The following is a 27,787-nucleotide window of genomic DNA, read 5'->3' as shown; positions in this document are numbered from 1 at the left end:
TTAAAGTACTGTCTTATAGGGTATTTGACTACTAGTCAAATCAGTTTCTTTTTTCAATCTGTCAATTTCACTACTATGGAATTTATATGAAACACTAGCATGTGACGTCTCGATCAAATTACCTACTCTTTATGGTTTGATACGAGTTTTAAAATTGAAATTGTGTCTAAAAATAACTGCTGTCTACGTTTTTCGATTAATCTTCTGGGGCTTTATTTCGTGCATGGTGTAATATAATTTATTTTAAATATAGTCAAATACCCTATTGTCTATGACTGGCTGGCGTTGGCGTTGGCATTGGCGTTGGCGTTGGCGTTGGCGTTGCAGAGAGAGAGACGTTCGGTGCAATTTCGGTGTGCTCTCTTATCTATTCAATATTTCAAATATCAACGTGTTTTTTATCTTTATCAGATTCCCCTCTACCCTATGATTAAAAACCGGCCAAGTGCGAGTCGGACTCGCGCACGAATGGTTCCGTATTATCATTACGCAAAAAAATCACATTTGTTGTATGGGGCCCAACTTAAATATTTATATTATTCTGTTTTTAGTATTTGTTGTTATAGCGGCACCAGAAATACATCATCTGTGAATGTTTCAACTGTCTAGCTATCACGGTTTATGAGATACAGCCTGGTGACAGACGGACAGACAGACAGACAGACAGCGGAGTCTTAGTAATGGGGTCCCGTTTTTACCCTTTGGGTACGGAACCCTAAAAAGCACATTAATATTAATACTTAAACTTACCTTGATTTTTATCGTTATCTTGAATGTTTGAGGTGTTTGAGGTGCTGGCCGGGCTGGCTGGTGCGCGAGGAGGTATAGGTACTTTCGGCTCCACTGCATAACACCAATTTATAAGTTTTCACTGGTTAAATATTTGTATATTGATGACAGTTCGTAAACATTACCATAGAGTGACTTATACTAGAGCGGTACTGTCATAGTAAATTTTGTAACCCCAGTAAATTCACTGCCATCTGTCGACACACTTTAAAACTTAAAATGAAGATTTATAAAAATACGATAAAATGTATTTAAATATAGATAAATGATTTTTTTTATTTCCATTAATTATTTTTATGATTTTGACCCATGTTCTTTCACCGATATGCGTTAAAATTGTTAAATAACAAACGAAACCGTCAACGCCATCTATACGACAGTAGGCCAAAGCTAGTAGCGCCCTCTGAACGAGAATCAAATTTTCGTGATTTTCGAGGCACGTTATTTCCTTCACGTTATCCATCTATTACGGAGTTATATCTATCTTTGACATTAGATGGATACAGTCTACAACCTCAGTTACTAACAGTGAGTAAAAACCGTACTGATAAATATTTTGAAATATGTCTCACGATAGTTTGAGTGCGACATTTTAACGTATTTTTTAATACAGTTGCTCAAAAAGTGGTACTTTTTGTGGCTGCGTAGCGTGTGAGAAGCTCAATTTCTCGAACTAGTGCTTTTTACTTTTTAGTTCCAAATTATACTTTCGAAACGCAGTTAAAATTGAATTTAGCGCGGAGCAGGTACCAGGGCCTCATGAGTTATGAGGAGGTGTCGTTGACCAACCCGCGCCGGGCCCGCGGCGGCCGCGGCCGGGGCGCGCACGAGTATGAAGGTCGCGGGCTGCGGCAGCTCGCGTATCTTAGCTGTATAGGTACTTTTGGTTTTGGTTTGGTTTGATGGTATGATTCTACTAATGATATATTAATTTATTATTTTTTCGCAATTGTATTAAAAACGTCGTTTATTATATTTTGACACAATTAGTTGTGTATCAACCACAGCTATGTCCCGTGTACGTTTATGTTTTTGGAATTTTTAATTACTTATTATAAAAGTTAGAAGCATTAAAAATTTGCATGAAATCTGTTTTTCGCTCCTAATTTTTACAATAATCAAAAAATCTAAAAAAGTCAAACGTAGAAAACGTAGCGTTTAGCTATGGTAAATATACATCAAATTATGTACCTAAAAATATTTTCATAATGATAGAGGAAAATGGAGACTGCGTTTGTATGGAGTAGCGGCCGTGCCCTTTCCTCTTAACGTCACGAAGGTGAGTACTTTAAAAACAAAAAACAAAATTTTTCAGTAAATGTCAAACGATTTGGGACTTATACGCGATACTATGCCTTCCCGAAAAAATCTAATCTTTCGCGAAAGTCTCGCAATGCATTGAGGCTACAAGGGGCACGGTTACCATTTTTTGTTTTATTTATAAGAAGATGTTTTAAAATTCATTTGGAAAAATTGTTGATAATAAAAAAAAGTTTTCCAGATAGAGGCGTCACGCCTCAGGCGTGATTATATTTTTCCTGTAATATTTATGATAATGTTATGTTATGTAATAATTTCATAATTATTCACTGGTACGCTTCGGAGATAACCGGGGGGGGGGGGAGAGTATTTTATACATTTTCCTTCATAAATCAATTTGTTTCATAATGAAAAAAAAAACAAATGGTTTTGATTTGAGCTCTTCCAAACGATACCCCACTTGACCTAGTAACTAGACTTTGAAATTTTGCCCCCTTTTCATATAGGGGCATTTTTCATATTTAATAAAATAGTTATTTGTACAACAAGAGAGCAAAGGTTGATATTTTTCGAGTGCTTATTTTGTCATTTTGTCCCGTGCAAGCGAAAGATTCTATAATAGATTCACGAGCGTGGCGAGTGAATCTAATTTAGAATCTTGAGCGTAGCAAGGGACTCAAAAGCGCACGAGATGTGAATAACTTTTTCACAAGATTTTTCACCTCAGCAGTAAGAACATATGTATTTAGAAGGAAAAGTACAACCTGAAAAAATGTAATCCTTCTTCATCACTTTTCCACTCAAGCTTTCATAAGGTATTCTAACAATTTATTTTTATTTTTGGATTCATAATTTATATCGTTAGAACACCGGAAATGATAAAAATGCTTTTGTATACCTTAACATTATTTTATTAAAAAATAATTAAAATGTTGAAAATTTTTGAGCGGTTGAAACGCTCATAATTTTTGGCGCGAATTCGACAGAGCGTGATGTCACACGTTGGGCGGCCCAACTGACGTTTGCTACTAATGACACTAATCTGTCGAACGCGTGACGTCACGTGGCGTTTCGAGCGTTTCGCTCACTAGCTTTTCGCGGGCAAATTTTTGTACTTTTTATTTATAATTTTAAGTAATTAAATGGTAATTTAAAAACGGAAATGCATTTGTAACATGATATAACGGTAACAAACATCCGAATAAAACATATTTCATTCAAATATAAACTTCATGCATGAGCCTAATTAAGTTTGTTACCGCCATAAAATACAATAACAAAACTAAAGAAACTTCGATGAAATAATATGAAAATACTGAACGTTAATTGACAATTCCTTCGACAATTTTTTTTTTGAAAAAAACTAAGATACGGTCCGAATTGCGGACGGCGGCTATTTGTCAACTATAGTAGAGATTGCTAAAAGTAGAATTATTAATTTTTCGTGATATATTTGTATTTTTTTAAGTTCATTATTTTAATTTTACAATAAAATAAGTACTTAAAATAGTGTTTTTATCAAACTTTAAACTTTTTTTTATTAATTAATTATTACGAATTCATAAGCGTGTGTTTTGGAACGATGCGTTCTGACTTATTTCAGGGGTCTAATATAAACCGTTAATATACCGTAATGGCGTGAAAGGGACAGAGGTAATAGAAGCCAAGTATTTCGAACTTGTATATGCCCCGCACATTGAAATTACATTCGAATATAAAGGTCACTTGAATGCGATTTTTCTTACTGTTTTTTTAGCAGCAAAGTACCCTTGTTCAAGCTGCTGAGGTGAAATAGTTATTTTCGTGTTGCACACATAATTTTTCACCTCAGTAGTGAGAACATATTAAAGGTTAAAATGTATTTCGAATTACACAGAATAAACAGAAAAAAAAAGTATTATAATATGTACGATACGATAAGATACGATACGATACGATTCGATACGATACGATTCGATACGATACGATACGATACGATACAAGACGAGACCGGACCAGACCGGACCGTACCGTACCGTACCGTACCGTACCGTACCGTACCGTACCGTACCGTACCTTACCTTACCGTACCTTACCGTACCGTACCGTACCCTACCGTACCGTACCGTACCATACCATAAAAAAATGTAATAAAAGTATGAAGTTCATGGCCTTCACTAAATTAAAAAGCTACATTGTTTCACTCCCTGGAGTGAGGAAAGTCGCACTTTCCTCACTCCAGGGAGTGACGAAAGTAGGCTTGTTCGAGCTGCTGAGGTGAAAAAAAAATAACACTCAATATGTCTGGGTTAGCGTTGTTCACGACTATTCCATATTTCAAATCGATAGATTAAGTACTAAGTAGTTCTTGAGATATTTAGCGAAGTGACAGACAGACGGACGGACAGTAGTCGCACCATAAGGGTTCCTTTTGTGCCTTTTTGGTACGGAACCCTAAAAAGTGTTAGTATAAAAAAATGCCACGACTCTTTTCATACATTTTGTATGGGTCGTGGTAATTAGACCGCCGACAATTTTTTTGAAAATTGCCTTCGGAGCTCCCGTCACCTGTGTATAGTGGAAGCCGCTCGACCCCAATTTCAAAGAAAAACCGCAAATCGATGTACAGGTTAGCCGTTTGGCACACACATACTAGAGGTATGGTTTTAATTATCCATAAAATTGTACACATACCTAATATTGAAAAATTATGTGTATAACTTTTCAATATTACAATATTGAAAAATAAAAATAAAATCTAAATGAAATTATTTTCAAAATTACTTTCTTGGGGTTAGATATCAAGTTATTACGTATCATTTGTGGTATATTGTACAAAGAAAAATCGGTAAGGTATATCGTATCTAAAGGATATACAACCTTGATATTTTGTATCAAAAACTAAACAAACTATACCAACTGATGAAAAGGCGCAGTTAAAGGGTTAAAGAGGTATTTCCCGTCGGATATATGGATATTACGTATCATTTTATGATTAACATGTACCGTATCTGCAGTACGGTTCCATAAGTCTCGATAAATAGGTATTGAAGTAGAACTGTGTCACTTTGTAAAATAGAAAACAAAAAAAATTTGTTAATGGTATTATTTTCAAAATTTCTTTCTTGAGGTTGGATATGAGGATATCACGTATCATTTGTGGTATATTGTACAAAACAAATCTGCCACATCGTATCTGGACTTCTGGAGGAGTCCAAACTTGGTATGTTTTGAAAATTCTTTTTGTTTTAATTTAAAAAAAATGGCTGAAATGTACTGATGTGGTATATTTTTAGAATCGCCCCAAAAATCCCTTTCGTATGATACCACACACGATAGGTTTAAAAACTTTTGTTTTCCATACAAAAAAATAAATGTTTCAGCACTGCCTTCCTAAGGGATTTTTTTTTTAGGAACTGAGGGTCAAAAATTTTGTTTTGACCTCTAGTATGCGTGTACCAAACGGCTAACCTGTAGATCGATTTGCGGTTTTTTTATGCGAACGGCTTACACTAGTAGGACCGATAATATTCGTTTGTGTGCGTACTATCTATTGACCCCACCTCACCTTAATAAAATCACCAAAATGATATTTACCAACAATGGTTACACGTTTTTTCATACTTTTGGTAGGTCCTGCACTCGGCTCAAACGTTTTTGGGGGAAACTGGCATTCTTCACTTATCAAGTAGTCTCGTATCCTTTGTACTGCTACATTCATTTCCGCTATCTTTTAATCAGAAGAATAAATCATTTAAATATTGTTTGTTTTTCTAAACTACGGCATTCTACTTTGTAAGTAGAACAGAGACAAAAAAAACCTATAGTCTGCAACTACTTTTTAGAGACACATCGACAAGATCATATTAACTTTAAACAGAAAGAGAAGCTGCGTGTTGTAAATATGTAGAAAAGCGTGTGAGTCGTAGTAGGTAGTTACCTGTCCAACGGCTTGAGGAAAGAATAGCGTCATGGTCTGCTTGATGATGTTGTAGTAGCAGGTGAGGAAGAACACGGTCTCGACGGTGACGCGCGGCGCCGCGTCGGCGTACACCAGCACCGTCACGAAGATGCCGAACCGGGACGTGAACATTATGAACGACATTATCACACCGCGTATGTACGAAGTCATCTTGATGTTGTGGATTTCTTGCCTGCGATTATTTTAAAGACTTGATGCTCAAAAAGTGCTACTTTTCGTGGCTGTTTAGCTTGCGGAAAGTTGGTTTTCGCAAACTAATGCTTTTTACTTTTCCAATTTTTTAAAATTTTTACTTGTTCCAATTCATGACTACTTATTGATGAGTGTTAATATGAGTTTCCTTTAACGTCGTAATCAACATAAAAACCTACTGTTAATGTAAGAATACGAAAAATATGCATATTTCATATTTTATTACTTACCTCTTCATCATTATAAGTATTATAACACGTTTATTTTTTAATGATGAAAAACCGTTCTTAATAAGTTGTCTGAATGGAACGGAACGCCTGTCAAAGAAGAGGCGTATTTTCTTACTGCAAGAATGCTTTAAGTTTCCAAAGGCAACATTCGATATTGTTTTTAAAAATATACGATACACATATAATCGTAAATAACGATATTTAGGTAATAATAGTACAATGTTTTAATATTTACAATTGTTTCTGTCTTATAGAACATGCATTTGAAAAAAAAAACATTCATTGAAGTTGGTTTAATAATAATAACAAAATCTATTCTAGTCGAATAAAAGCTAGAAAAACCTCTTCATAATGTCAATCTCAATGTCAATGATGTCAGTGTCACAGAATTAATAATATAAAAGTTTCGAATTCCATTCCTTACTTGTTGCTTTTCTTATTTTTTCGCAACTGTATTAAAAAACGTCGTTCGATACACGTGCGGATATGTCATTCTTCACTCGTCCCGAGTCTTGCCACTCGCCTACGGCTCGTGGCAAGATATCTCGTTACTCGTGGAGTAATGACATACTTTCCGCACTAGCATCGAAATGTACTATTTCTTGTATTCTAATAATATGCCTTTATACAAAGACTGAAGAGGCCGGTGTCGATTTTAGTCGCAAAAATGTAAAATTGATAGATTTAGTCGGTGAAATTGTACACCTTTTGTTACCTAATTGAAATAACAAGTACTGGTTTCTGTTAGCGCATCGAAATGTACTATTGTAATACAGTTGGTCAAAAAGTGCTACTTTACGTAGCTGTTTAGCGTGCGGAAAGTTAGTTTTCGCGAACTAGTGTTTTTTACTTTTCCAATTTTTTTTAATTTATACTCGTTCCAATTCATGACTACTTATTGATGAGTGTTAATATTAGTTTCCTTTAAACGTCGTAATCAACATAAAAACCTACTATTAATGTAAGAATACGAAAAATATACATATTTTATAATTTAATTACTTACCTCATCATCATTATAACACGTTTATTTTTTAATATTGAATATTGAAAAACCGTTCTTAATAAGTTGTTTGAATGGAAAGGAATAGCTGCCGAAACGCCTGTTAAGAAGAGGCGTTTTTTCTTACTTTTACTACCTACTAAGAGGCGTTTTAAGTTTCTAAAGTTGTTATTCCTTAGGTACTTGTTGTTTTTATTATTTTTTCGCAACTGTATTGAAAAACGTCGTTCGATACACGTGCGGAAATGTCATTCTTCAATCGTCCCGAGTCTCGGTACTCGTGAAGTAATGACATACTATCCGCACTAGCATCGAAATGTACTATTAGCCACGTGAGTTTACAGACAGTCTCTACATCTACATTTGCGTTCTCGCACGCGCCTCCATACATCTAGCGCGCGAGAGAACGCAACACATGCTAGCCGGTCAGACTCACATGGTCATCTTCAGTCACCAGTCATATATTATCAACAAAAAAATTGCGTAATCATAAATATCATAACAAATATTACTCCTAAACTACACCTTAATTTGTAAATTTCAGCACAATAATACTCGGGTTATATTTAACTGGGGCCGGTAAAACGAATAAAAGTTTTTTGGGATGCTACCTTCTGACATCATCTATAAGCCTGCGGAATGGTTCCTCCCAAGTATACATCTTGATCACTTCTATTCCCATGACGATCTCCTTCGTCAGTCGGACTCGATCGTCCGATTTCAAAGCCGTCTTTCGTCTGTAGTATGCCGTTCGTGTTCCCAGAAAAACTAAACAAACGGGTTTAAGCAGACTCTTGATTCCTCCAAGTGAAATCATTAGTAGAAGAAAATCGCTGATATATATAAACATACTTTGAAATGGAATTACTGCTACAATTGTAAGGATTCCATATACGGCTGCCATACCCAGCTCTCGATACAGGAACATTGTCATGATCTGAAATAGATAGCATTTGCTTCACTATCACAAACTATTTCACTATTCACTTCAGTATCAAACAAAGTCAGTGGCTTTCCGCTGTCTGTCTGTCCCTATGTATGCTTAGATCTTTAAAACTACGCAACGGATTTTGATGCGGTTTTCACCTATCAATAGAGTAATTCTTGAGGAAGGTTTTAGTGTATAATTTGTAAAGGTTTTCGCTCGGGTCGCTAGTATACTATAGAATAAGGTACCTATATATTTCAATAATATCTGGTAGTAGGATATTAACGAAAATAATTTAGACAAATATGATAAGACTAGCTGTTGCCCGCGACTTCGTACGCGTGGATTTGTATGTTGGTGGTTATATATTTTTTAATACAGTTGCTCAAAAAGTGCTACTTTTCGTGGCTGGTTAGCGTGCGGAAAGTTGGTTTTCGCGAACTAGTGCTTTTTACTTTTCCAATTTTTTAAAATTTTTACTTGTTCCAATTCATGACTACTTATTGATGAGTGTTAATATTAGTTTCCTTTAAACGTCGTAATCAACATAAAAACTTACTGTTAATGTAAGAATACGAAAAATATGCATATTTCATATTTTATTACTTACCCCTTCATCATTATAAGTATTATAACACGTTTATTTTTTAATGTTGAAAAACCGTTCTTAATAATTTGTCTGAATGGAACGGAACGCCTGTCAAAGAAGAGGCGTATTTTCTTACTGCAAGAATGTTTTAAGTTTCCAAAGGCAACATTCGATATTGTTTTATAAATATACGATACACAAATAATCGTAAATAACGATATTTAGGTAATAATAGTACAATGTTTTAATATTTACAATTGTTTCTGTCTTATAAAACATGCATTTGAAAAAAAACTCTCATTGAAGTGGGTTCAATAAATATCTATTCTAGTCGAATAAAAGCTAGAAAAACACCTCTTCATAATGTCAATGATGTCACAGAATTAATAATATAAAAGTTTCGAATTCCATTCCTTACTTGTTGTTTTTCTTATTTTTTCGCAACTGTATTAAAAAACGTCGTTCGATACACGTGCGTAAATGTCATTCTTCACTCGTCCCGAGTCTTGCCCAAGATATCTCGGTACTCGTGAAGTAATGACATACTTTCCGCACTAGCATCGAAATGTACTATTACATGACTATGAGCATAGAACATTATGCAGCAAAAGATATCAGTAGGGACGGTTAATCATTTGTTAATAATTATACAACGTATGAAATTTGTCTTTCACATACTACGAAGTTTCAAGCCCCTAACTGAAAAAAATTGTTCTCGATATAATCCCTCTCAACACTTAGATTTTCAAGTTCATCATTTAAAAAAAATTTTCGCTCCCGATGCAAACTTTATCAATACAAACTTTTCAAACACGGTGCAATCAGTTTTCGTCTATTTTAATATAATGCCCTTTTACCAAGTTTCATGTTCCTAGCTTAAACGAAAACTTGTACCACATATAAACTTACATCCCCTTTTTAACCCTGTTAGGGGATGAATATTTAAAAACGCTTAAATTACTTTTTAATACAGTTGCTCAAAAAGTGCTACTTATCGTGGCTGTTTAGCGTGCGGAAAGTTGGTTTTCGCAAACTAGTGCTTTTTACTTTTCCAATTTTTTTAAATTTTTACTTGTTCCAATTCATGACTACTTATTGATGAGTGTTAATATGAGTTTCCTTTAAACGTCCTTATCAACATAAAAACCTACTGTCAATGTAAGAATACGAAAAATATGCATATTTCATATTTTATTACTAACCTTCTTCATCATTATAATAACACGTTTATTTTTTAATGTTGAAAAACCGTTCTTAATAAGTTGTCTGAATGGAACGGAACGCCTGTCAAAGAAGAGGCGTATTTTTTTACTGCAAGAATGTTTTAAGTTTCCAAAGGCAACATTCGATATTGTTTTTATAAATATACGATACACAAATAATCGTAAATAATGATATTTAGGTAATAATAGTACAATGTTTTAATATTTACAATTGTTTCTTATAGAACATGCATTTGAAAAAAAACTTTCACTGTAGTGGGTTCAATAAAAATCTATTCTAGTCGAATAAAAGCTAGAAAAACACCTCTTCATAATGTCAATGTCAATGATGTCACAGAATTAATAATATAAAAGTTTCGAATTCCATTCCTTACTTGTTGCTTTTCTTATTTTTTCGCACCTGTATTAAAAAACGTCGTTCGATACACGTGCGGAAATGTCATTCTTCACTCGTCCCGAGTCTTGCCACTCGCCTACGGCTCGTGGCAGATATCTCAGTACTCGTGAAGTAATGACATACTTTCCGCACTAGCATCGAAATGTACTATTTCTTGTATTCTAATAATATGCCTTTATACAAAGACTGAAGAGGCCGGTGTCGATTTTAGTCGCAAAAATGTAAAATTGATAGATTTAGTCGGTGAAATTGTACACCTTATGTTACCTAATTGAAATAACAAGTACTGGTTTCTATTAGCGCATCTTCTTATCTTACCTTTTATCAGATCAATTTGTTGAAAACAGACTCACTAAATTAGTAATGTTTGCTTTTCTGATGGACGTTTAGGTAAACGCGCGTAAAGCACTGATTTTGTCGCTCTTATTTGTAAATTTCGTAAAGTTTGGACGGCTAAACATGGTAATTTTGTATTACACATATCCTGTACTTGACGTTTATCAGACTACATTTTTATTATTATGACTTTGAAGTAGTGTAAATGAAAGTTAGACGAAATCAATTTTCTCCAGAAATTACTTCAAAACAAGTGTCAATTTCTCTGAAAATCGACTTAATTTCAACGTAATTTTGATACTTAAACAATCTACAACATTTGTTGAAACTATTCTTATACATCAATTTGTATAATTTGCCACCTTAAATTTTTGATGAATTTTTAAAAACTGCCCCTTCTTTTCATATATTACCGGTGACGCACGCTTGCGACCTCATTATTAAAAGGCAAGATGAGAAGACGTGCTAATAGAAACCAATACTTGTTATTTAGATATTACGTAACAAAACTTGTATAATTTCAACGACTAAATCTATCAATTTAAAATTTTTGCTCTAAAATCGACTACGACCTCTGAAGTCCTGTACTCAAAAAAAGGTTTAATCTCTATACAAACTTTCAACCTCTTTTTTACCACCTTGGGGGTGAATTTTCAAAAACGATGAAATCAGTTTTCTTCTTTTTTAATGAGATACCTTTTTACGAAGTTTCTAATTCCTTGCTTAAAATAAAAAATTTTACTATACAAACTTTTAACCCTTTTTAACCCCTTTAAGTGGTGAATTTTTAAAATTGCTGAAATTACTTTTCTTCTATTCTAATAGCCTCAAATTCCCGCACTCAAAAAAATTGTTTGATCTCCATACAAACTTTCAACCCCCTTTTCACCACCTTGGGGGATGAATTTTTAAAAACGCTAAAATTAGTTTTCTTGATTTTAATATAATACCTTTTTGCAAAGTTTTAAGTTCCTAGCTAATATTAAAATTTGAACGCCAAGACAAACTTTCATCCCCTTTTTAACCTACGAATTTCCAAAAACGTCGATTTTTTTTTGTTAGCGGCTATTATGCCTTTCTAAGAAGTTTCAAACCATTTTCAAAGAGGATATAATAAGATAGAGCATAGTAAATTTTGTAACCACTGTAAATTCATTGCCATCTATCGACATACTTTAAAACGTAAAATGAAGATTTATAAAAATACGTTAAAATGTATTTAAATATGGATAAATGACTTTTTTATTTGCATTAATTATTTTATATGATTTTGACACATGTTCTTTCACTGATATGCGTTAAAATTATAAATAACAAACGAAACCGTCAACGCCCTCTATACGAGAGTAGGCCAAAACTAGTGGTGCCCTCTGATCGAGAATCAAATTTTAGTGATTTTCGAGGCACGTTTTTTCCTTAGACTGTATCCATCTATTACGGAGTTATATCTATCTTTGCCATTTTTAATGGATTCAAACTTTCAACCCCTTTTTAACCCTTTTAGGGGATGAATTTTGAAAAACGCTGAAATTACTTTTCTTGTATTCTAATAATATGCCCGTGTACAAAGTTTCAAGTCCCGCACTTGATAAAATTTTTGATCTCCATACAAACTTTCAAACCCTTTTTCACCACCTTAGGGAATGAATTTTCAAAAACGCTGAAATTAGTTTTCTTGTTTTTTAATAATATATCTTTTACCCCCTTTAGGCGGGCCAGGACAGATTCGTATTAAATCAGTTGAGGTTTAGGCCTTAATCTGAGTAAGTACGACTCTAAGGTTGCCAGTTTCTATTTAATTCGGATTCTAAATAGGTTTGATTATGAATAGGGCATTTTCTAAGTTATCCTAGTTCCTAAAATGTTAGGTTATTAAAATCTCAAATTCCTAGCACTTCAGATTCTCATTATGCCGAATTCTGAGTAGGACAGAAAATTACATATTGGAATCTTAGTATGTGTAATTCCGAGTACGACCGATTCGATGTTGATCGGATTCTGTTATAAAAAACAATTAAAAAATTATCCACAAAATATGTTCCATTATGCCAAAATAGATACTTGTCCATTGAACATTTCCTTCTCACCCTGAGTCGACGGAGCCCCGCTATGCGGGGCTCCTATTTCTCGGCGGTTTGCCCTTCGGGCATCTAAAGCAACCTAACGAACCTAACCTACCTACCTATTGATTTAGTGTGACGTTATTCATCATTAACATATTCTGTTCAATTTCTTAATCGAATCGTTGCTAATCGGATGAGATAAGAAACTGCATTAGTCTTAATCCAACTCGTTACCAATCTGACGTAGTACTGTCATGTCACGGGACCCCTTTATTCGAATCTGTCCTACTCAGAAATTGGTTTAAAGAGAAAGTGACTTCCATATCATAAGTCGTATGTCGAAACTGCTTTATTCAGAAACATACCTATAGCAAATCAGACCTCAACAGAGTCGTACTTACTTAGATTCTGGCCTAAAACCCAACTGCCTTAATACGAATCTGTCCTGGCCCACCTAAAGGTTTTTTACCCAAGGTTCGAATTCATTGCTTAAAATAAAACTTGAACCCCATACAAACTTTCATTCCCTTTTTAACCCCCTTAGGGGTTGAATTTCTCAAAATAGCTTCTTATCTCTTGTGCACATTATAAATGTAACCTGGTGTGCATATTTCAACTTTCTAGCTTTTGTAGTTTCGCCTCTGCGTTGATTAGCCAGTCAGTCAGTCAGGACACGTTGTCACCACCCCAACTATTACTATTAAAATCTACTCTTATGCTAAACACCTCTTAAGAATCTACCCCTAAAATTGGCCATGTGATCGTCTAGATAGTAGTTAGAACCCCTCGAAGTGTACCGCGGAACCCTAGATTCTTTAATGAGTATCGACTAAATTTTGGACTCCGGTATTATTCATTATTACCTATATTTTAAGGAATATTTATATTTATGGTACTGAAGATATATTATTATGAAACTAAAGAATAATTCAAAGAATATTTTAATAGTTACAGTAGTAGAAATAGTAGTTTGTGTAGCTTGGGAGGAAATTGACATATTTACGGTGAGGCCGCACATCGAATCCTGAATGAAGCAAATGATTCCATAATTGAAAACTGAGCGTAGCGAAGCATTCTAAAATAGTATTCCGAGCGTAGTGATGAAATTAATATTACAATTTTGTTAAATCTATTTGTGTAATGTAAATGCTGTTAAAGGCTTACTACATATGACATTATTTAGGTAATTGCAGCATATATGGTTAATATGAGGTTAAAAATGTTATTGGAAAAATGAGTTTAAAAATGTTTTTGGTGAAGTCCCGCTACGCCTATTAAGCCTTCGGGATAACATACGAAGCAGCACTCCCAGGATAAGCCCATTTACACCCTAGCTTTTTAGGAAAAGTTATAATTATACTATCACCTTCTAAACGATGTGTGAGTTCACACGTACTGCTTCGCATGCTCGATGCGGGTCAGAAGGCCTTATCCCGTTTTAAAACATCATTCGGGTCACCTATCCTAACATTGTAGCCAGACGGGCTATGACCAACGCTTCGCAACCTAAGCATTCCTAGATGATCTGATGAAAGAAGCGCCAAGTATCATCAATCAATCAAAATTACTTATTTTTTTTAGGTTCAAAAGCTAGGGATACTGATCCCTTTTCCCAATACCCAGAACTGAAAGTATAGACTAAATTTCTAGTCTTTTAGATGTATAAACGAAGTACTAATGTTATTTGCTATATTTTATGAGACTGAAATATCAAGTTGAGCATTATTCCACTCAAATTCCCATTGGACTGCTCTTGCCTGCCAAGGGGTCCCTAAAACAAACCATTCTTCTATCCCAGAACGATCTGTATGCCTAAACCCATCTTGATATTTTAAGAATTTATTTTGCAAATACCTTAGAAACCTGATTGCAAAACTCAGTACCTCGTCTTTACTCCAAAAACCAGAAATTTAATAGATAAAAAAATAAAGATTTCATAGGAATTTAATTTATTTTCCCCAGATAAATTAAAAGTTTGAAAGATTTAGGCAAAAGAATCCTTTACCTTTTAAATACTCATATTTTAGGTTAATGAAGCCATATTTTTAAGTCTTTAAAAGAAGAATTTATATCAACCATATCAGAGTCTTAGACCAAGCATAAAAGAGACCCTACACACAAATACCTACAGACAAATAGTGTATGACTCTACCCTATTTATAATCCTACCCTCTGGCCCTACTCTAGGTACACCCAAAGCACAGATCGCACTTACCATTGACCTAGTGCCTTGGAATATACACAAGTGTATCCCTACTAGAAGCTGGAAAGTTCGGTAGACCAAACCGAGATTAGCAAAACTAATGGTCCGTGTATTTGACTCCCCCTCCTACGCCCGCGGGCTAAAAGAAGTAGGAAGTAAGTCGCCCTATTCCGTGTCTATCAGTGGATCGGCACCCTTTGCACACACCAGCACCAACCACATGAGAAGTCCTGCCGCAACTAAGACTAAGTATATAATAACAGTCACGACAGAATCCTTCCCCGCAATCAGCACTAGCATGCGCCAGAGCACCGAAATATATAAATATATTTAATAGGGGACCAGATCCCAATTACTGCCGACTTTAGTGAGCTCAGATTACTCCGAATGGCACGCACGTGATGCCCTCACTTCCATCTAACAGCTGGGCTTTGAGACCTGGGAGATAGTTCATCTCTTATGTTGGTAAAGAAGAGATGCCAGGCCCTCTCAAGCCTGGAACTAAAAGACTCCTAACCACCCATCACCTTTAACACCGCCAGGCGTGATGAATGTTTAGTTGGACAAACTGTCAGTCCAAGCAATGATCTGGCTTCAAAAATAGCAAAAGACCCCATAGAAAAAACACTAAAATAACTAAGAGTAATTTTACTAGTATAAATTTCTCACAAAACAAACAAACTAAATAAAGAAGTGAAATTCCCTTAGGCACCATTATCCAAGCTTAACATTACGAAAATTACTTCTCGCAAAATTAAACCTAGACACAATTTCAAGTACCTGCTATGCAACGATATTGTCCCTGCATAACGTGGCGGCACTTAGAACAATACAGTGTAGAAAATTTCACTTCACGGCACAACACTACACACAACACATCAGTAAAGAATCTCCACTATGGTCCTAGTTTAGCGTTACGACGATATTGTCCCCGTAAAACCAAACACAGACCAATTCCAAGTCCTTGCTATGCAACGATATTGTCCCTGCATAACGTGGCGGCACTCGGAATAATTCAGTATCGAAAACTTTACAATAAAATAAAACCCATACATAGCAGCAAAGAATCTCCACAATAGTCTAGGTTCAGCGTTACGACGATATTGTCCCCGTAAAACCAAACGCAGACACAAATTCTAAGTTTTAATTTACCAAGATAATTCCAAGTAAAAACAAACACAGAAAAAGTAGCAGAGAAACTTCGCTTACCAGTACGAAAATTACGCCCAAAAGCCAGAGTCACGACTAGTCCGATGGTTGAAGAATGAATGAATCCCCCCGTGCCCGCTCCGGCCTTTTATACCTTTTAGTAGCGACAGGCGACTTGCGACAGGCGACAGGCGACAAGCGACAGGCGACCGGCGACCGACGACAAGCGACCGACGACTGGCGACATAACAATAGGATATTGACGACAAGCGACCAGCGACAGGCGACCGGCGACCAGCGACAGGCGACCGGCGACAAGCGACCAGGGACAAGCGACCGGCGACAAGCGACCGGCGACATAACAATAGAATACTGACGACAAGCGACCAGCGACCGGCGACAAGCGACAAGCGACCGGCGACTGGCGACAAGCGACCGGCGACATAACAATAGGATACTGACGACAAGCGACAGGCGACCGGCGACAGGCGACAGGCGACAGGCGACCGGCGACCGGCGACCAGCGACCAGCGACAGGCGACAAGCTACAAGCGACAAGCGACAGGCGACAAGAGACAGGCGACAGGCGACAGGCGACAGGCGACCGGCGACAAGCGACAGGCGACTTATTAAGACAAACATTATCCAAAAAGTACCAGGATACCAGAATTGAGAAGGAGGTCGTTCGCCCCATGGCACATAACGGCGCTCGACTCAAGAAGAAGGTCATATGTCCAATTGTGATTACTAATCCTTACGGCCTATATCTTAACGTTTACAATCACTAAATGTCGATTTCCCCGATATCTATCCCTTTCACGCACGCGATGTTTTAGAAGGACAGAGACATTTACAACGACATCCACATTTCACGCACACATAGATAGCAGTTCAGTTTGAGGAGCCCAAACAAATTATAAAAGAAGGTGCGTTCTGAAATCCATTACGTATGAATCTGATATATTATTTTACTTTATGATATTTTTAGTTTATTTCCGAATTCTTCACTCACTTCAACGTGTTTTACGTTTATTAATAACAAATATGTTTTAAAACAACTTCCGGAAATTAAGATTTAACTATCTTTTACACGTAAATTTTACGATCAGAATGTAGTATCAAAAACGTTATTGCATGTCATATTGTACCAGGAGCACCTAAACGTCAGTTCGACATCCTGTCAAGCTGTCAGTCTCCGTGTCATTGTCAGCGCGCTGCAATTTGTTATTGAACCTTTTTGTTTATTTCTAAGTTAAAATACGGATCAATTTAACGAGAACACTAGTGTTAAATAATAAAACATGGAATTAAGTGCTTCAAGTTTCATCTGTCAGAATACTTAGTGGAATTATGAACGAAATGTGCGACTGAAGAGGATTTCAGTTTTACAAAGGTATATTTTCCCATCTTCTATGTTTTTTTGTAATGAAAAATGAGCTTAATACTGAGCTATTTGGATACGACCAGTCACAACGTGCATTTATATATATATATATATATATATATATATATATATATATAGCTATAGCGGTTAGCAAAATTAAACTGCACTTGATGCAGAAAGCAAGCCGCTTTGCCCAGTGATACTAGGGACCAATCTGAATGATTTCATCCGATGAAACACAAATTTCATCCACTAGAATTCAAGATGGCGGACCTTTTCCAAAATGGCGGCTGCAAAATTTAAAAAAATTGTAGACACAAAACGGGTGCACCGATTTTAGTGATTGATATATCAATCAATTCGTGTTGACACCTGTAATCAGGAAAAAATATACCATTTAAGAAATTAAAGGTGGCGGCCGAATATAAAAAAAATATGGTTTTTTTTCTTAATTTTTTTCCTTCTACTGATAATAACAACTAAATGTTCTATAGTATGGTCACATATTCTTTCATTTAAATGAAACCTGATTATATTAGCTACAAAATAAAATAAAAAACTTGACAATCCGTTAAGTAGTTTTTTAACAATACGCATTACAAAAAGCGCGTAACTCCCGTCCGAAACGGCTCCCTCGCGTCAAAACTGACAACTTTGATGATATTTCTTTATATTTAAAGGTAAAAAAAGAAAATAATACATATTTACTTTATTTATTGAGCTATAAATAAATGTATTGCCGCTTATTATTTGTGACGTTCCACGGAAAAAGGAACCTTATGGAGGCTGGCGCTTACAGCGCCAGCGGGCACAAACGAGATGCCCGTCGAACCGCGGGACCACTTGGACGCGCAAGCGCAGGTATGCGCGGTGCGCGGTGGCAGTTAGCAACCCATTAAAGTTAATTAATTGCAAAAATCGTATAGTACGGATAACGAAATGCAAATCCTAAAAAAGATAATTAGAAAAGGTTGGCCAGTACACAAATCTCAATTAGATAATGTTATTAAACCTTACTGGAACTGCAGGGATGAGTTAACAGTAGCATACGAGATGGTATGGAAAGGCGAACAAATAGTAATACCAAAGTGTTTGCGCCGTACCTAAGCTAAAACTATTTTAGTATTTTTTTTTTTACTTTTCTAATATTATGTGACACCACAGCATGCGGGTGAACATGTTCATAAATAGTTGATGGATAAAATTAATAAAATTAAATAGTTATGAGTATCATACCAATTAATTATGTTACGCATAATTAATGAAGCCAATTTTACTTACTCACTCAAATAAACTATTCGGATAATATAATATTTATAAATGGCAATACAATGGAATGTTGTAATTAAATTTAATGGAATGTTGTAATAAGGGAAGAGGATGAGTAAATGTGTACTTTACTTTACAATTTCATTTCTTTTGTAACAGGGGGGTTGTAGGTATCCTGGTAATCACAATAATGTGGGTAGGCTAAGCAATACTCGTATATCAATAAAGTAGTCTATGCTCGGTAATGGTCGTTTATATATCTCCTGACATGGAGTAGGCGGGTAGCAAGCAGGACTAGCAGGTGTACACACTAAGATCCAAACTAAGTATGCAAGCTAAGCTCAGTTGGAGTAGGCGGGTAGCAAGCAGGACTAGCAGGTGTACACACTAAGATTCAAACTAAGTATGCAAGCTTAAGCTCAGGTGGAGTAGGCGGGTAGCAAGCAGGACTAGCAGGTGTACACACTAAGATTCAAACTAAGTATGCAAGCTTAAGCTCAGGTGGAGTAGGCGGGTAGCAAGCAGGACTAGCAGGTGTACACACTAAGATTCAAACTAAGTATGCAAGCTTAAGCTCAGGTGGAGTAGGCGGGTAGCAAGCAGGACTAGCAGGTGTACACACTAAGATTCAAACTAAGTATGCAAGCTTAAGCTCAGGTGGAGTAGGCGGGTAGCAAGCAGGACTAGCAGGTGTACACACTCTAGTATGCAGGTATTGTTACTGCACTATCACGAACATTTTTAGTGTGTTAGTTTTTCTGCTTCCTCTCACTACACCTGACCTTATGGGCTAACCAAGGTCTCAAGGGGCCCGATCCAAAGGTAGTGTGCAAATAAAGGTCCCGTGTCGAATCTATTGACATCATTTGCCATCAGGTTTACCACCAGCCCCGCGCCGTTGTCAGCCATCGTTTGCAGACTCACTCTCAAAGCCTGAAACAAAACCCAACATCACGCACGACTGTATTTTCATACTGGAAATAAGTTTTTGGCAAAAATGACATTTTCGGTACAAGCTTTTATCGCTGACTGTACTTTTCTTTCCACAGGCAACTAATACTCATCGAGACAATTTTACCAACCCCAAACGCAATTAGTCTGCTTTGCGTTATTACAGAGTACCCATGGCCACCTCCTGTCTCCATCATCAGATCAGCTCCATGTCATCATAATATTAGATGTTCATCCGATTTACATATGTATGCAAAAATTCAGCTCAATCGGAAATCGGGAAGTAGGTCAAATTTAGCTTTTAAGATTTGATACTAACATTTATGTACATAGGTAGTTAAATAAAAGCTTATATTGTGTAACAAGTATGAACCGATAAAATAAGACTATTTTGCTAATAGCTATTGCTGCTTATGATAGACCATACAAAGATGAGTAAATTATAAAGACTGTTTATCCCCATATAAAATTGGATATTTACCTCGAATTTCAACAGGCAGTCCAGTTAGTTGTAAGTGGGTACCTGTTATTACTTAATTAAAAATATTTTTTTACTTTATTTACATACAAGATATATACAGTGGTACTACGTAAATATAGCCATTTTAGGTCGTTGTAGATAGGTACCTAAGTTCATGTGCATTTTAGAAAACCAACAATAAACGGTTTGACCTTAGTAACCTTTCTATAAATCAAGCTGCAAACACCAACTCTCATTTTCATGCCGATGTGCATAGCGGCCATCATGAAAGGATGCTGCACGAGCACGTTGACCACGCTAGTGAGCACCACGCCCAGTGAGAAGAACACCGCCTCGCCCCAGCTCACCCCTCCCGCCGCCTCGTAGTAGTGGAACAGCCGGGAAAAATATCGATTCCTGCCAACCAATTCATTAGGGGACCAATGCTAGATTAGATACCTGTTGTTCGGAACTACGGTACAGGAAATTCAGGACCAATTTCCCAATTTTCGGGACATGTCCAAATACAGGTATGTCTAAACATACCCTAGGACCACTGCTCATTTTCCTTCCCCCCAAGATCGTGAGCTCAAACCTCCTTGGTGATCCATAATTTTAATGATTCTGGTTAGGAGCAAAAAAAGTGATGTCGGATTAAAGGTTATAGGATGGTCCGAACTTTCTTTATAAAAGATACATTGTACATTTCTCATGCTCCGAAAGTGGGTCGTTGTTGTTCTAAAAAGTGTGCAGAAAATGATACGCTTCTACTCTAGAGCACTGTACTTACTAAGTACGTTTTAATTTCCATTCTGATAATTAGCTCCCCATTCCATAAATAACGATATTATTACCTAAATTGTTAATTGAAAGTACCCTTAAGAAATACTACTGAAGTTTATACTTAGCCGTGTTGTGTTTTTTACTTGCAACTACCCCCACCACTTTCGCGCTTGTCATCTCATATATTTGTGTTCAAGCTCAGAATAATAACTGAAGCGACATCACATCATACTGAATGCACTGATACTAAATATACCCATGTCCAAAATGACATGAGCGAAAATCCATTTCTATAGAAGACTTCTAGACAAAATGAGAGTTTGTATGGAAAGGCGAAATTCGGCCGAGCTTGCCGGGGACTCTTAAATCGGGTTAAATAAAACGCGGTGAAAAGCACCGTTTCAGTCTCGGACTATTGGCGCTCTAACGCAGTGAGAATGGGCCACATTTGCATATAGGTCCGAGGCCCGAGCGAAAGTAAATTGTTTGTTATAATTGTTATAAATCAAAAGTATAGCTTACGTGTTGTTATGGGAATCTTGAATTGGATTGTAGTAACGGAGCACTAGACCCAAGAACAACGGTTGCTGCAGCCTGTGCGGAAACAAAATAGTCAAATTACTTATTACCTACGTGTGTAAACGACTTTATGTGGCAAGAAAACTATCGAATGGATGGATACTAAACATTAGTACGGTGCCACTGAAATCTTGACAGATACTATAAAACTATTAATTATATAATTGTATATTCTGCAGTAAAATCTACAAGTGTATCGGTCGGGCAACTATGGAATGTTGGCCGGTTTTATTTTAAAGAACATTGGGCATCGTGCCTCCGATGAGATGTTTTAACGTAAATGTATGTGTTCTTTAATTTACTTGCTTACCTAAATTACCTTATCGTTACGTTTACATACCGTATAATAAACTCCATGGCTGCAAGGATAAGTCCATAGAACATGAACTCTGCTCCGAAGACTTTAATCAGCGCCCTCCATAAGCTAGGCTTGGATTCTGCCGCGGTGCTCGTGCGCACTTCGTGTTCCCATGCCCTCTGGACAGCATCACCTACGAACTAACAACGGTTAGCCCGACGAGGCGACCATTTTTTCAAGGATAAGGCCAGTTCATAGGGGACAACTTCTCGCACAAGCATATTACCTATTAAATTGACAATTTAATTGTGTGGTGCGGACGCAAAGATGAAATAAAAGGACATATTGGTTCGCTGATCCTACTAAGTATTTAAATTCTCTACGTACAGACGGTAGAATAAAGAATTTTATCGTCCCGTCTGGATTGGCCTTATTCCTAGAATTTAGAACTAAGTACTTACCTCTGCTAGTCCTTCCTCTTTTATTTAATTTTTTTATACTCTTTTTTATTTAATTTTGTAACATCCTTATGCATAAAAAAAGAAGGTACAGTAGGTATAACCTAAGACATCCGACCGGTGTACTGGTAAAGGCGCATATAAAAGAAGGTACAGTAGGTACAACCTAAGACATCCGACCGGTGTACTGGTCAAGGCGCATATAAACGAAGGTACAGTAGGTACAACCTAAGACATCCGACCGGTGTTCTGGTAGAGGCGCATGTAAAAAAAGGTATAGTAGGTACAACCTAAGACATCCGACCGGTGTTCTGGTAGAGGCGCATATAAATCGTTGCTGCCAATATCACGATTGTAACCTAACTTGAACGTCTCCAATGTCCATCTGAAGAAAACAGGAGAATATAATAATAGAGAGAAGAAATATACGTGAAAATTATCTAAATCCACATTTTACAAGCTTCTTTAGGTATTTTCAATCCGGACACTTTAGTAACTTTCTCCCTGGCAGTGGCATGAGTGGCATTTCGGACGCGCTCGGCTTACGACTGTTTTAAATAATAGATACTTTTAATTCCACAGCAGACCAGCAGTCATAGGATGCAGTTGTGCAGTCTACTGAGAGTAAGGCGAGGTTTAGACTAGCAAGAACTTGCATGAAATTTTCAATAAGCCCGCTCCAGACTACGCGGCGCGATGCCGCGAACGCGAGTGTGGAGTCGATTTCGCTGATTAGCGAACTAGACGCCACATTCGCGTTCGCGGCTTCACGCCGCGATTCGCGCACGAGTGTGGAGGACCCTTGACATTGCGGTATCTGATAAACATTTTGAATGTACACTCGGCGTCACGGAACTCGCACACCTACGGATTTTTGTTTCAAGCCGTTATAAACCGTATGTTGTTGAAGGTAAAGTATGAGTGTGTGGGTTTATTTTAAAAAGAATTTAACCCTTCATTTAAAAACAATGCAAAAGTTACTAGAGTAAAAAAAAGGCATTTTTTAATAAGAAATAAAAATCGTATATTCATGCAAAAAATCAACAAATTAAAACACAATAAAATCAACAGATATTGGAATACAAATGCCTAAAACTAAACTTTAAAACCTAGTGTTGCCTCCTTTGGCCTTAATTACTGCCTCCATGCGAGCCTTCATGGACCTCACGAGAGTCACGATGTGTTCTTGAGGAATAGCATCCCACTCCTCAATGACGGCATCTCGAAGCTGTTCCAGGGTCGCAGGTGCAGGATCACGCGACCGCACCTTCCGTTTTAGCTGATCCCAAAGGTGTTCTATGGGATTCAGGTCCGGACTCCTTGCTGGCCACTGCATAGCTGTGATCCCAACCTGATCAAGGTAGTCCCGAACAATCAACGCTGTGTGGGAGCGGGCGTTATCCTGCATGAATGTGAATCCAGGACCGACAAATTCGGCGTATGGAACCACATGGTCCTCCAGGATCTCTGTGATGTACTTTACCTTTTGTGTACCCTTTATGTAGTTTACCTTAGTAGTCAGCAATGTAACGTAAATTGCATGTAAGTTCTTGCTAGTCTAAACCTCGCTTAAGGATACGTTGATTAGATACTGTATGGAATTCTCACTCTCTAAAGCGAGGATTAGACTAACAAGAACTTGCATGCACTTTTCATTACATTGTTGCGGTATCCGATAAACATTTTGAATGCAGTTTACCTTAGTAGTCGGCAATGTAGTTACCGTAAATTGCATGTAAGTTCTTGCTAGTCTAAACCACGCTTACCTAAATCGATGTTTGACATCATCAAATTTAGAGATAAGTTTGTACCTATATCATTGAATCTTAAGACGATAGTCGCTGATGTGTCCTTGAGCGTCTCAGCGTCTCTGTACCCGCACCCCGCTCACTGCGATCGTACGTGTATTTACCACAACGAGGTTCAAAGAATAAGCTACAGCCCAGAGGCGCGCGGTTGGCGCTATACTCGTATTTGTGTATCTTTTGCAGATATTTTTTCGTTTGAGTATGAGTAGATCATGCGTTTATTGGAGGTCGTAAATTATAATAAAAATATATTCCCTTATGCATTATACTTTACAAGCCTCAATTAGTTAATATGTGTTTTATCTGTTTCTTACAAATAAATACCTAAGTCAATTCGACAGATTAAGATTTATAGCTAGAGCTTGGTATGTACCAAATTGAGGCGTGTACAGTGTATTTATTTTAGTCATTTTTTTTATCCGTAATAAATAAATATAAATAATGCTATTTAACAGTTAACTTATAAAATTAAGTACCTACTACCAAGTCTACCTACATATAAAATTTTGGGAATGGTTACCTACCTATTAGTGTTAAACAAGCATTATTTTTCGAAGTTCGAAGTTTTCTCAAACATTACGTGGGAATATCATCATTATATTACAAGCGCGCCACAACCAATAAATCAGCGCTCTGCAGTTTTTATTTTTATTTTTTGGCCACTATAACTCCGATATAGTGGTTAAGGGCTATATGTACGATGAACCCCCGTGGACGTCAGCTGCCGATCCGTTGGTGGGTTGAGGAATGGCAGCCAGAGAAACACGCAAAAAAAATATTGTCCTCGCCTCCCGCTTGATACTTTGTTAGATGATAGTTTAGATGCTAATGTGAATTAAAAAAATGGTCAGCCAGCTGTATCTCGGTGGACCGTCAGCTGGTCACATGAACATATAAAAAAAAACTTTTCAGTCATCGCATCCCATTTCATTATATTTTGTCAGATGGTAGTTTAGAATTTAGATGACATTGTTAATAAAACAAATCGTCGCCCGGTTGTATCGCGATGGAAAGACCGTCAGCTGTTAAAACATTATTGTTAGTTTAAAAATAATATTAATTGATTTAGCCGTTAAGTAGAAATAACCAGTTAGTTTAAAATGGCCCGTTGTATTTTTTAATTACGGTGAAACTATAAATTTCAAGAAAAAAAATTAATGTTATAATTGTTGAACAATAAATAAAGATTCATATATATTTTTTTCATATTTTTTTTATGTTTACCCATTTAGAAAAAATACGCCCTAGACCGTAACAGTAAATAAGTATATAGTTTCTGAATTAAAGAGGTATTATTTAACATTATAATAATTTACCACCTCCACGAAATGCAAGGTCTATTTGTATCTGAACAAGAAAACATTTGTAAAATACGAACGAACTATTGCGTTATAGCATAGGTACTCGTATTATCGTTGCCGTGGTAAGTAGCATGTTTGATTTTTTCCATTCGCCTTAATTTATAGTTTCGCCAAAAAAAAAATACGACAGGCCGTTTTGGTCTTTTTACTAAACGGCTTAATCAATTGTAAGGGTCATTATTTATAAATAGTTTATATTTGGATTATGCTTACTTTCATTTATGATTAGGTTATAAAATAATATCAATTGACTCTTATTTGTCACTGTTCGATTTCATCATCAACCACCATCAATCCATCAATCAATTAGTTTCTGTTTTTTTATTCCGTAGACTAAAATGACATTTCATGTGGTACTAAGAAATGTTGTCTTACACATGAAACGTCATTTTAGTCTACGGAATAAAAAAACAGACCTTAGATTACCCAATCTCCCAACACAATTAAAACATTATAAACTTAAAAATAAATATCTATATAAAACGTAAATTCATAGCCTATATTAATCAATTAATTATTATTTTGTTAGGAATCGAACTTTATTAAAAACGTAAAAATGGCAACATGTGTTAGAAAACTTTTATTTTATATTTCAAATGAAGCTTTCTCAAACATAAGAGGAAATATTGTCATTATTTTCGTAATAATAGGCTGCGAAACACCGTGTTAAGCGCGCTAAAGTGCGTCAGAACCAAATCAACTTTCTGCAGTTATTTAATCTTTGGCCAGAATAACTCCAATTTTATTCCACTTGGGCTCAGCACAAGCATACAGAGTACAAGGAAGGCACGGAGCGACGAGCGACACAGCCTCCTCGTCTCAAAGCTAGCACACGACTGCCGGTGCCGGCCACGCTTGTTTCTAGCTACATACGCACGAAATGTTGAATAATATTCGATTTCTTTAAAAAAATATTATTTTTTAACATTATGAAACATTGCATTTGTAGTGCCTGTTAAAACATTTATTTTAGCTTAAAAATAAGTTTAATCGAATAATCCGTTTAGGAGATCTGATATAAGCAAAGTTAGTCGCAAAATGGCCTGTCGTAATGTTCCTTTTATGGAGAATCTATAAGTCACAGGGAAAAAGTCAAACGTTAGGAATGTTGTACATAAAATGTAGATTAATATATATTTTTTTCATAATTTTTTGTTGAACCGTTAAGCAGATATATACTCTAGAAAGTACGAGTTTACGGCCAACAATAGCGACTAGCGCCTACGCGGCGCGAAGCCACGAACGCGAGTGTGGAGTCGATTTCGCTGATTAGCGAACTAGACTCCAGACTCGCGTTCGCGGCTTCGCGCCGTGATTCGCGCATGAGTGTGGAGGGCCCTTTATAAGTAATCCATCTATGTTATCATTAAAATAGGGTAGGTGCGTTAGATTTCGTCCAATAGGGTAGTTGACAATTTTTTTAATTCGTATCATGTTAAAATTCAGACACACACACAGTTATTTTCTCGATTTTGGCCACCGTAGCCTATGGAGACTAACAAGCAACGCTAAGCGGTTTTTGTAGTATATGGATGTTGCTATATGCATGATTTTTTGTACAACTTTTTAATAAATTGAAATAGATGTGTCATGCTGTATAAAAGTAATAAATGTGATTTTGGATAGCTGCATATTGAGCCACGGACCATCAAATATACGATGCATATATACATCATTATGCATTTAAGGGTTAAGAGTGTAACATGCGCGTTTCTGACTGATACGTTTAGGGTTCCGTACCTCAAAAGGAAAAAACGGAACCCTTATAGGATCTCAAAGATACCGCAATTAGTTTCCACAGACTTAACAAATTAAAACTATGTTTTTTTTTCAGTCATGGTCACCAAAGCTCCAGTAATGGTACGCGCTCCGGACGGACTCCATCGCTCCTGCCATAGGTACATAATGTATCTTAGGCATATTGAAAATGCGCTCCGGCGCGGCCCGACTCCAGCCGGTCGGTGGGAATCGTACCTGTTCTAAAAACTACGGACTTACCCAAATGTTAGAATAGAAAAGATATTCGCCGTATAGCGTGGATTTACTAGGCGCCTCTGTTTAGGTCCTGTGTCCATTATTACTATAGCTAGGTATAATGAGACCTACTTTAAAT

At 36.5% G+C, this 27,787-nt stretch overlaps 2 protein-coding genes across 3 annotated transcripts in view; both read right to left on the bottom strand.

Moving 5' to 3' along the window:
* Nucleotides 1–819, bottom strand: part of LOC134754829 (ATP-binding cassette sub-family C member 4-like) — a 61,626-nt gene extending 60,807 nt beyond the window's left edge. For both annotated transcript variants that reach the window (XM_063691257.1, XM_063691258.1), the window contains exon 1: nucleotides 751–819. The gene's annotated coding sequence lies outside the window, so the exon portion shown is untranslated. The remainder of the gene's footprint in view (nucleotides 1–750) is intronic.
* On the bottom strand, nucleotides 270–27,787 carry LOC134753762 (probable multidrug resistance-associated protein lethal(2)03659). The gene is made up of 12 exons (XM_063689700.1): nucleotides 27,673–27,787; nucleotides 22,796–22,890; nucleotides 22,090–22,240; nucleotides 21,693–21,764; nucleotides 20,609–20,804; nucleotides 19,772–19,909; nucleotides 8,288–8,372; nucleotides 8,047–8,203; nucleotides 5,969–6,182; nucleotides 5,626–5,758; nucleotides 751–843; nucleotides 270–367 (listed from the first exon to the last, which is right to left on the bottom strand). The coding sequence occupies exons 1-12, from the start codon at nucleotides 27,747–27,749 to the stop codon at nucleotides 270–272; spliced, it is 1,509 nt and encodes a 502-aa protein (XP_063545770.1). The 5' UTR covers nucleotides 27,750–27,787.

The sequence above is a fragment of the Cydia strobilella genome, chromosome Z (assembly GCF_947568885.1).
Source record: "Cydia strobilella chromosome Z, ilCydStro3.1, whole genome shotgun sequence".
NCBI classification, from domain to species: Eukaryota; Metazoa; Arthropoda; class Insecta; order Lepidoptera; family Tortricidae; genus Cydia; species Cydia strobilella.
The sequence above is the reverse complement of the archived record's forward strand: the minus strand, read 5'-3'. Positions and strand labels throughout refer to the sequence as shown.

Coding starts and splice junctions, on each gene's coding strand:
- LOC134753762 (XM_063689700.1), bottom strand. CDS start 27,749: ATGGACACAGGACCTAAACAGAGGCGCCTAGTAAATCCACGCTATACG. Junction 21,765..22,089: donor GCCATGGAGTTTATTATACG/GTATGTAAACGT, acceptor GTTTCCGCACAG/GCTGCAGCAACCGTTGTTCT. Junction 844..5,625: donor AAAACGTGTAACCATTGTTG/GTAAATATCATT, acceptor GGTGTTATGCAG/TGGAGCCGAAAGTACCTATA.